Below are 11,122 nucleotides of genomic sequence, written 5' to 3'. Positions count from 1 at the left end.
TGCTCTCGGAGGAGTAAGAAGCTTTCTTCTTTCTCTCCTGTCCTTCCTTATCTTCCCAGCTTTGCTGCTTGGAGCCTTCTCTACATTTTCCTCTTATGGATATTTTTATTTTTATGGATTTGGTTAGCTGGTCTCTTAATAAATTTTTGGAAAAAGGTTTTCTTCCATGGGTGGACATTTCAATGGTGGGACCTCTGTTATGCTCTGTTCTGGATATATATTTGGGTGGCTTTTCATCTCCTGGCTGCCTGACCCAAATGAAGAAGGACTGCCATTATTTCAGCACTCAGACTCACGCTGTGTGCGAGCTGGAACTTGGTCTGCAAGCGGTTCTGAGGGTCGCAGGTCGGCTGTGGTTCCTGGACTTTGCTGGCCAGATAGAACTGATCTTGGAGAAGCTGATAGCTCAGCTCAGCGGGATTACCTACACTATTTGTCTGATTGGATTCGCCACGTTGGATGAACCAGTTGACATTAAAGCAGATGGAAAATTGTTATTGTCTGCCTGACCGAAAACATTTTCTTCTGTTCCCAAACAACTGATTACAGATTAGACTCTCCCTCCATGTGACCTTGAGAAGGCTGTGGAACTAAATTCCTCCAGGTGTTTACGTCGACGTGGCTCCCCCACCACCTTCCCCCCTCTCACTCCCGTCTAATCTGATAAGTTGAAGGACATTCATGGCTTCAGATACACGCTCTCAAAACTCACTTACTCCTCTGGCTAATAAATGTGCTGTTGCTTGTAGAGGTTGTTGTATAAGCACCATAGTGTGTCACCTTTTGTTGATATAATATGATGTTTTATTTTTTCACCCCTCATCTAACCTTCTGTGTTTTATTTTATTTTTTTTTCGTTTTTCTTTTTAAAAGTAGTTCAACCCCTGCTGGTTGCTGCATGACCTGATCACCTGTTCCCCTATGTTTTTTGTCATGTGTGTCTTCCTGAAATGGGAGTTCTTAAATGTAATTTCTTTGTGCTCCGTACAATGACAGTAAAGGCATCATCTTCATCAACAACAACAACATATGGAATTACCACTGGTCTGGCTGTGGGGTTTCATACGTACATAGGAACATCACTTAGTGGTGGGATTCTTTGGAAAAAACAAAAGTGTCAGTACAATTGAATTGTCTAAAATGCTTAAAACACTTCATCTTAGGGCCAAAAATATATAGCCTACTTTTTTGCACCAAAAATAAACCTTCAGACAGGAGAGAAATCTGGTTGTTGAAGAGCTTTTTAGAGAAAGAACCTTGAGAAAACTACAGGAAAACTGAAAAAAACTAGAAACGCTCAGAGAGTACAAACCTCCGCCAAGACCAATTTCCCCCATCCTGTAATAGAGTTACAAAGGGGCACACCAATACTACAGTGCCACCTGCTGGACACTTTGAAACCCACGCCCTGTGAAAGCATCACAGCTTTGCCGATGTCATAGTGTTAAAATAAAAAAAATTCCTGTATCCGCATCGTGATTCGGAATATCACCAAAATTTTAATGTGTGTTACTTGAGGCAGTACCTACATGTGGTAAAAATGTCATGACAATCCGTCCACAAGTTTTTGAGTAACATTGTCCACAGTCAGAACGACAGAATGACAGACCGACAGACAGACCGACAGACATACGTGACCTAAAACATTACCTCGCCCTTGGCGGAGGTAATGAACACAAAAGCCTATTCTTATACATGATTGTGAGCTTGTCAGATAAAAAGTGCATGAATGTCTAAAGAGGCCATGTGAGGTTTTGGTGGAACTGAACAAGGCGGCTTCCAGTATGGTTCTTCAGAATCATAAAGTAGAAAGACCTCAGATCCAAACCCAGAACCTTCTTGTTGTAAGGCAATAGTGCTAATCACTGATACTTTAAATACTTTTAAAGATAATAAATATTACAGCGGGTAAAATAAGTATTGAACACGTCACCATTTTTCTCAGTAAATATATTACTAGAGGTGCTAATGACATGAAATTTTCACCAGATGTTGGTAACAACCCAAGTGATCCATACATACAAAGAAATCAAACCATAAATGTCCAGAAATGAAGTTATTTGTAATAATGTGGAATGGCACAGGGAAAAAGTATTGAACACGCTTACTGAAATTTATCTAATACTTTGTACAAAAGCCTTTGTTGTCAATGACAGCTTCAAGACGCCTCCTGTATGGAGAAACTAGTGGCATGCATTGCTCAGGTGTGATTTTGGCCCATTCTTCCACACAAACAGTCTTCAAATCTTGAAGGTTTCGTGGACCTCTTCTATGAACTCTGATCTTTAGTTCTTTCCATAGATTTTCTGTTGGATTCAGGTCAGGTGATTGGCTGGGCCATTCCAGCAGCTTTAGTTTCTTTCTCTGAAACCAACTGAGAGTTTCCTTGGCTTTGTGTTTGGGCTCATTGTCTTGCTGAAATGTCCAGCCACGTTTCATCTTCATCATCCTGGTAGATGGAAGCAGATTTTTATCAAGAATGTCTCTGTACATTTTCCACTCATCCTTCCTTCAATTATTTGAAGTTTGCCAGTACCATATGCTGAAAAACAGCCCCACACCATGATGTTCCCACCTCCAAACTTCACTGTTGGTATGGTGTTTTTGGGCTGATGTGCAGTGCCATTTGACCTCCAAACATGAAGTGTATTCTGGCATCCAAACAGTTCAATGTTGGTCTCATCTGACCAGACTATATTCTCCCAGTATTACACAGGCTTGTTTAAATGTTGTGCAGCAAACTTTAAAGGAGCTTCAACATGCTGTTTCTTCAGCAGTGGAGTCTTGCGTGGTGAGCGTGCATACAGGCCATGGTGGTTCAGTGCATTACTTATTGTTTTCTTTGAAACAAACGTACCTGCTAATTCCAGGTCTTTCTGAAGCTCTCCACAAGTGGTCCTTGGTTCTTGGACAACTCTTCTGATAATTCTTTTCACTCCTCTGTCAGAAATCTTGTGAGCAGCACCTGGTCGTGGTCGGTTTATGGTGAAATAATGTTCTTTCCACTTCTGAATTATGGCCCCAACAGTGCTCACTGGAACCTTCAGAAGTTTAGACATTCTTCTGTAACCGATGCCATCATTATGCTTTGCAACAATAAGGTTGTGAAGGTCTTGAGAGAGCTCTTTACTTTTACCCATCATCAGATGGTTCTTGTGTGATACCTGGCCATCATTTGGGACTGAACCAGCTGATATTAACTTGCACTGACAAGGGGCAGGCTTGTTTTCTAATTACTGAGAGAGTTCAGCTGGTGTCTTGGCTTTCCATGCCTTTTTACACCTTCCTTTCTTCATGTGTTCAATACTTTTTCCCTGTGCCATTCCACATTATTACAAATAACCATTTCTGGACATTTATGGTTTGATTTCTTTGTATGTATGGATCACTTGGGTTGTTACTGACATCTGGTGAAAATTTCATGTCATTAGCAACTCTAGTAATATATTTACTGAGAAAGATGATGATGTGTTCAATACTTATTTTACCCACTGTATATTCTTCTTCTTCTTATACTATGCTAGTATTATTGTACTATAGTAGTGGCAGTCTAATTAACAACTGAATCAAATTTTGTATAATTCTAACAATAAAAGATATCTGCAGCATGATGTTTGAGTTCAAATCTTTCTTGATTTCAGCAAACAAAAACAGACATGTGGCTGTTAAATCAGAGACAAAGTCAGTCAGGGAGGAGACCAGCTGTGGTCTCATGTCATACAGCCAGCGTGTAATCAAGCAGCCAGGAAGCCAAGGTGATGACTACATTTCTCTTCTGTTTTTCTGCACAGTGCACGTTCTACCGACCACCAAGGCCAAAGAAAACATTTGGAGTTTGTTTGAAGGTAACTCACAATATTTTTAGCCTGGTTTTGTGCATGGGCACAATTGTGGTAAACTTTATAAGAAAAAAATAGCAAAACCAAAAACTGTAACAAGCATGGGGATGTTGTGTTTTTTGGACCATTGTGTGTATTTCAGATGTGTACCTGTGTGCAGTGCTGATCTGCTCTGTAGGTTTGCTGTGCATGTGTATGTTCACTGTGACGATGACCTGCCAGTTCATTCAGAGGAAGCAGAGGCTAAAAGGTCAGCAGTAACACCCGGTGGGAATTTACATTTTACTAAAGAAAAACAGTGTGATTGCTAAGAGCTAAAAGACTGCTGACAGTTTCTGAAATGCTAAAAATTTGTTAAAGCAACAGAACAGAAGCAAAAAATAAATAGAACACAAGCTAAACTAATCAAAACACAGCTACAAACAAGCTAAAAAGTAAATGCAGCAACTGTAGCTAGAAACAATAAAATAATTGCTAAAAGGTAAAAGCTAAACTGAAGCAGAACTAATTCTAAAATGAGTGAAACTGTAATTAAAAGTAGCAAAACAAAAAATGCTACGGCTAAAATTAGCTCATCTGTGAATAAAAGTACAATAAATACTAAAGATAAACTAAAATGAGAGAAAAGTATTGGATAAATTACAGCAGGAACTGAATTTGAATTGCTCAGATTGACTCTGAATTTACACAATTTGAAATTGAATGCATTGGTTTGAAAACTCATTTCACTAAACTGTGTGAATGTGTGAATGTCTGAAAGTGTAAAGTGCTTTGGGGTCCGGAGGAACTTGATAAAGCGCTCTATAAGTTCAGTCCGTTTACCATTTACCATTTAAATTCAATGCAGGGGGGACAGGGACTCTGACATGAACACAGCTCTTCCATGGGCAATGCTGTAAGCTCCTCCCCCGTCCCAAAGCACCGATACACGGCTCCGTCCTCACAGCCTCTCCCCTTTGATCAGACGCTGCTGTTGGCTGATCCATGATGTGATGTAAATGTAACATTTCCTATAGGTAAAATTAGTCACTGCAATAAAATAACTTTGTTTTTGTCACTTTACGGTGGGTTGCACCAAGTCTGTCAAACTGAATTTTTAATAAACCAAAATACATTTTCAAAGCAAATTAATTCAGATACAAAATTTTAAATTCAGTTTTAAACCATTAAATTCAGTTTCCATTTTGTGAAATTTACTTTCAAACCAATGCATTCAATTTCAAATTATGCACATTCAAATTCAATTACTGCTGGCACAAGATTTATCCCATAGAATGGCTAAAAACTAAAACAAGCAGAATGATGGTTAAAAGATAAAAATAGCACAAGTGTAGCTAAAACCTAAAGGTAGCAGAAGCTAGAAACAGCAGAATAGTGGCTAAAACATAGAAGGAGCAGAACAGATGATTAAATTAGAAAAACAGCTACTATCTGTCAAAAAGTAACTCCACCTAGCAAAACAAGTGCTAAAGTTAAAATAAGCAAAACAGCAGCTAAAAGAAGCAAATGTGTGGATAAATGTAGAAGAATAGTAGTTAAATCTCAAAGTAGCAAAACAATAGCTAAAAGCTACATGTGGACAAATGGTAACTAAAGTCAAACATGGCAGAACATTTGCTAAAAACTAGAGGTATCCAGATACCAGTTTTTCTTAAAATAAGTAATTCAGTTTGGTTACTCACCAATACAGAGTACTTAGTGAGTTAAAATTCTAACATTACACAGTGACTTTAAAAACCATTTATTTAAATCAGGACCAGGTGGCTCTCCTTCATAGGCCTTCCCCTCTGACTGGATCAAATCAAGTATACAGCATGATGGATACTGTTGCAAAATGTAAAAAATGTATATAAAATTATCAAATAAGCAAAGCTTTTCTTTCAACTTGTATAAATTTCTCAAACATGGAACTAACAAACTTTTCACTTGAAATGTAAATTCTAACACATTGAATGAAGTATTGACAACAGTAATGATAGTGGTATTGGTATCAGACTTGAGTTTACGGGTATTTTATACAAGTACATATACCAGTATCAATATCAGGACACACCACTGATAAAAACTAAAGGAGCATAAACAAATACAAATAGAACAAGAATCCTGAAGCAGGCTTCTAAGAGAAAATATTTTTGAGAAACTGAAGACAGTTCAGTTTTATTTTAAATGAAATAAATATTTTGTAAACCGTGAATGTTACAAAAAAACAAAAGTCAGCATATTATTCCAACTGTTTCAACAAATTAATTGTTAAAACAGGATTTTACATGTAGTAGTTTGATTGCAAATAATGTACAGATAAAACTATAAATAAGAAAACATGAGGTGAAAGCTGACTCAGCATTCACAGTTGTATCCCAACTCTTCCATTCAGGCATCTTTCTCTATATTCAGTTCATTTTTTACCAGCATTTCAACTTAGATGTGTTTTATCTGTTGCAGAAAAATACCACTTAGTGAAAAGTCCCCAGAACAGGTATGGTTTAAAGTCATTACTTCTCTCCAAACAAATATTCTGTTATCATATTATAGCCAATAAAATGTAGCTAAACTTGTACTTTCATTTTGTGTTTTCTCCAGTTCAGGAGAGACAGTCACCAATTTGGTCAGTGTCTCATCTGTTGTTCCTAAGGAGAGGAGATACAAGAAGAGAAAAAACAGAAAGTACCAGGAGCAGAAACCACCAGCGATACCAGCTAAAGGTAAACACAAACCATTTCTGCATTCATTGTTTAAAAGAAGGACATTATGCAAAACAGACTTTTTTGATCTTTCTAGCATGTTCTAATGCAGGGATGTCCAAACATTTTCCCTGAGAGGGCCAAAATTTAAAAAACGTTTTCCCTGAGAGGGCCAAACTTAAAATCAATCTGAGGGCTGTGGGCCAAATGCAATAATATAATACATGAAATGCAAATACGTAAGTAAGTAAGCAAGCAAGCAAGCAAGCCAGCCAGCTAGCCAGTCAGTCAGTAAGTAAGTGTTTTATTAATATAGCGCCTTCCATAGAAATACACTGCTCAAAAAAATAAAGGGAACACAAACAACGCACGCTAACTCCCGATCTTAATCAATGAAATATTCGCATTGAGTACTTTGTTTTGTACAGAGTTGAATGTGCTTCACAAAAGTTTGATTTAGTTGGACTTAGCGTGCGTTGTTTAAGTGTTCCCTTTATTTTTTNGACCAACACAAAGAGCTGCAGTACGTAAGTAAATAAAGTTTTATTTATATGGCACCTTTCATAGAAATATATTCACAAGGTGCTGTACAATCAGGAATTTTGATTCATTCATGATGCCTTTATTGTCATTGTATGGAGCACATGAAATTACAGTTAAAAACACCCATCCAAGAAGACACACATGACAAACATGGGGGAACAGGTGAACCGGTCATGCAGCAACAGAGTTGCGCTTTAACAGCTGGAAATACACAAAAGGAAAGTTGAGTTTAACCAACTCGTGAGAGAGCAAGTCAGTGGGGGCTTAAGTAAGATAACACAAGGAGAGGTAAGATGGGGTGGGTTCAGAGGAGTAGGTGACGTTGAGGCAGGGGGTCTGTGCTAGGACCCAACCCTGGCCCCCTCCAGAGTCCAGAGTCACATGATGTTATCATCTCTACTCAGTTCGCCAGAGTTCAGAGTTCCCTCGTCCTCAACCACTGGGTTCCGGGGCCGGGTCCAACATGGGTGATGGGGGTGGGATCGAATCAAGCCTTTGTTGACATTCCATCCTGGGGAGATTCAGAAAAACACTGCCATCAAGGCCGTGCCACTGGGAGTTGTTTTGGAACAAAGCAGCCTTGAATTTCCTGTTGCTTTTAAAATATCTTAACTGCATCTCTGAAGTGGCAAAATAAATAAATAAAATAAACAATCAGCCGAATTTGGGGTCTCACCATCTGAAGTTTCACCCAGGCTCGCTCCTGAGCTGCAATCCTCATCAGAATCTCATCCAGATTGCGAAATTATTTCTCCCAGTTGCAGAGTCTGTGTGCTACCAGCCTGGCAAAATCCTTCAAGTGTGCCTGACAGCTTCTCAAAGGCCCGAACCACTGTTAGGGTAGCTTTCACTTTTTGATAAATGTGGAACCCTTCTCCGCCAATCAGCAGGAATCCAGTTATCATAAATCCAAATATATATAGATCTTCCACGTCTTCGATGGAAAGTGGTGCCGGCATATCAAATTCCAGCCCCCGGTATCACTGACACATCCAGCAGCAACTGTTCCACCCCAGACAGTTACGTTCCCCCCTTTTTACGTTCACAAAAAATTGTGTCAATTGCATTCAGAGACCAGTTGACCAAATCCATAATTCCTTTAGTTTCGGATGGCAAGTGAAAAAAAGCTTGAAGAAGCAAAAACCCGCAAAGCGGGGGGTGGGGGGGGGGGGGGGGCAAAAGCACATCCTGCACCTCTGAAGGCCAAGCAGAATATGAGAAATACAAATACTTCTTAAGTAAAGTTGGTCATGTTTATTGATTTATTATTTATGATTAAGCTAACAGCAAGTGCAGTTGCCCACATTCTATTGTTTATAAGTTTTTTTTTCAGCCAATGAACATGGAAAATTTTCAATGTATTCTCCGGCAGTATATGTGGTCTTATAAGGTTTGCAAATCCAGACATGGGCTAAAATCTAATCTAAATGTCTCTTGTAGTTACTTGTATTTTATATTTAATCTTAACATAATTCAAAGATAAAGTGAGTACCATGAGTTAAGACTATCTGACTACAGATCCTTGTACGTATAATTGGACCAATGGTCGAAAAGACTAAGTGGAAATATAGTATTTCTACATAAGACAGAAGATTACAATCTAGTAACCAGGACAACTGCTGGTGGGCCAAATCAAATGGCTTGGCAGGCCAATTTTGGCCCCCACTTTGGGCACCTCTGTTCTGTCATTCCCTTATCAAGAACATACCCAGAGTGTTGCTTTGACTCATTCATGCATGTTGGACAAATCCTTGAATCTCCTATGGTAGCCACCTAAACGTTTGCTGGTACAAAGTTCCACCTATTCATACAAAGCTCCTCCCTGGAGCCCACAGACCACCACTCGAGGCAGCTGGGGATAAGTAGTTAAGAGAGTCATTGCTCTAATATGAGAGTTGGTGGTTTGATTCCACCACTATTCAGGCTAAGCAGTCAAAGTGTACCTGGGCAAGACACTGAACCCCCACTGCCTCTGGTGTGTGTCCCATCAGTGTATGAATACGGTTTAAAGCACTGATTAGTCTGTATTGGATGATTTGTACAAGTTAACTTTGTAGAGAGATGTTGTAGAGTGCTGAATGAATGTGTGTGTGAATGGGTAAATGAGGACACAGATTGTAAAGAGCTTTGAGTATCCTGATTGGTAAGTACAGTCCATTTTCCATTTATCCCTCTCCTCCAAAGCATTGTTTGAAAACATGCTGAAGTGGGAATGTCAAAAACTGTAGGAGGTTCTTAAAGGGATCCATGATTAGTTGTAACATTAGACTTTATTTGATAAACATATATTTTAACTGTAAAATAAAGAATGTAAAAATACTGTAGGCTGTTTAGTTTTTATAATAAATGGACTGTACTTATATAGTGCTTTTCTATCCATCCAGGACACTCAAAGCTCATCACACTACAATCTCTGTCCTCATTTACACATTCACACAGCACTCTACTAGATCTCCTACAAAGCTAACATATACAATCATCTGTGGAGACTAATCAGTGCCAATCACATTCATACACTGATTCATGCACATCAGAGGCATTAGGGGTGAAGCGTCTTGCCCAAGGACACAACAACTGAGACAGCTGGATGGGGGATCGAGCCGGCGACCTTCTTGTTCCAGGACGACTCCCCTAATCACTCTGCCACAGCCATCCCACATACTTATCAGGCTGTTATGTATAGTTTCATGAAACTTTGCAAATCACTTTATTTTGTTTGATTCATGCAGCTCCCATTGGAGACAAAACACGAAAACACAAACTGCTAAAATCTCAGTCGAGGAAAGTGGTGTTGGTGAGTCACTTTCTTTTTGTGTGTGTGTTCCTAGCATTAAGAATTTGCTTTTGGTTCATCCTCTTGACTTTTGAGTACTTACTTCATTTCTGATATTTATAAGTCATTTATACAGGATGGGCCATTTATATGGATACACCTAATAAAATGGGAATGGTTGGTGGTATTAACCCTACTGTTTGTCGCACATTAGTATTTGGGAGGGTGGAAACATTTCAAGATGGGTGGTGAACATGGTGGCCATTTTGAAGTCGGCCATTTTAGATCCAACTTTAGTTTTTACAATGGGACGAGGGTCATGTAACACATCGAACGTTTTGAGAATTTCACAATAAAAAACAATGGTATGCTTGGTTTTAATGTAACTTTATTCTTTCATGAGTTATTTACAACTATTGACATGTCGCAGAGGTTAACATGTGAGGAGCAGATAGAAATTGTGCTGATGTCTGGTGAACACAGTACCCGGGTCATTGCAGCAGATTTCAATGCAAGATACCCTACAAGACCGCCCATCTCCCATGCTACAGTTATCAAACTGCTTGACAGGTTTTGTGAAACTTGTTCCGTGTTGGATTTGCCTAAATGTCGACGCATGAAACTGTCACTAATGAAGAAACATAAGTGGCTGTCCTAGCTTCATTCAGCAAGAGCCCACAGTGTAGCATGTCACTGGAGAGTGGCATCAGTCAAACATCCCTTCGGCGGATATTAGCGACTCACAAATGGTACCCTTACAAAAGCCAGCTGCTGCAGCATCTCAATGAGGATGACCCAGACCCTGAATTTTCAGAATGGGCAAAACAAAAATTGAAAGAGGACCTTCAGTTTACACCGAACATTTTGTTCAGTGATGAGACAAAAAACCATTGGTCTGACACTAACTCACATTGGATAGATCCCTCCAAGACTGTTGGAACACAAAAATTTACGGTGTGGTGTGGTCTATGACAGAGATTATTAACCTATGAGCTGCGAGCGCCACCTTGAGGGCTTCAAAAGAACAACAGTTTTAAATTTTGGGCTGGGACCACATTGACTTTGAATAAGGTGCAATTCACTTTCTCACCACTAGTAGCAGTAGTGCACCACTCAGATGGTTAACAACTTTTTTTAATGTAGAAGAAGAACCTTAGAAACCTGCTGAGAATGGAAATTTATTTTAAATGAAAAATAGAAGCATAAATAAAGGTAACTCATCAAAAAATGCCAAAGTTTTTCACTAATATGAAGAGCAGCTTCTGTTTTTACCATGTAATATTTTA

At 39.0% G+C, this 11,122-nt stretch overlaps 1 protein-coding gene across 2 annotated transcripts in view; it reads left to right on the top strand.

Moving 5' to 3' along the window:
• The window catches only part of vstm4b (V-set and transmembrane domain containing 4b), a 35,616-nt gene that overhangs the window by 19,726 nt on the left and 4,768 nt on the right, over positions 1-11,122 (top strand). The window contains exons 3-7 of one of the 2 annotated variants that reach the window (XM_014018287.1): positions 3,792-3,845; positions 3,982-4,089; positions 6,282-6,315; positions 6,420-6,541; positions 9,793-9,857. In XM_014018287.1, coding sequence (XP_013873741.1) covers positions 3,792-3,845; positions 3,982-4,089; positions 6,282-6,315; positions 6,420-6,541; positions 9,793-9,857 — 383 coding nt within the window. The remainder of the gene's footprint in view (positions 1-3,791; positions 3,846-3,981; positions 4,090-6,281; positions 6,316-6,419; positions 6,542-9,792; positions 9,858-11,122) is intronic. The other variant, XM_014018288.1, reaches the window with a different exon arrangement.

The sequence above is a fragment of the Austrofundulus limnaeus genome, unplaced genomic scaffold (genome assembly GCF_001266775.1).
Source record: "Austrofundulus limnaeus strain Quisiro unplaced genomic scaffold, Austrofundulus_limnaeus-1.0 Scaffold189, whole genome shotgun sequence".
NCBI lineage: Eukaryota > Metazoa > Chordata > Actinopteri > Cyprinodontiformes > Rivulidae > Austrofundulus > Austrofundulus limnaeus.
Note: the sequence above shows the minus strand (reverse complement) of the source record. Positions and strands in the feature narration are given on the sequence as shown.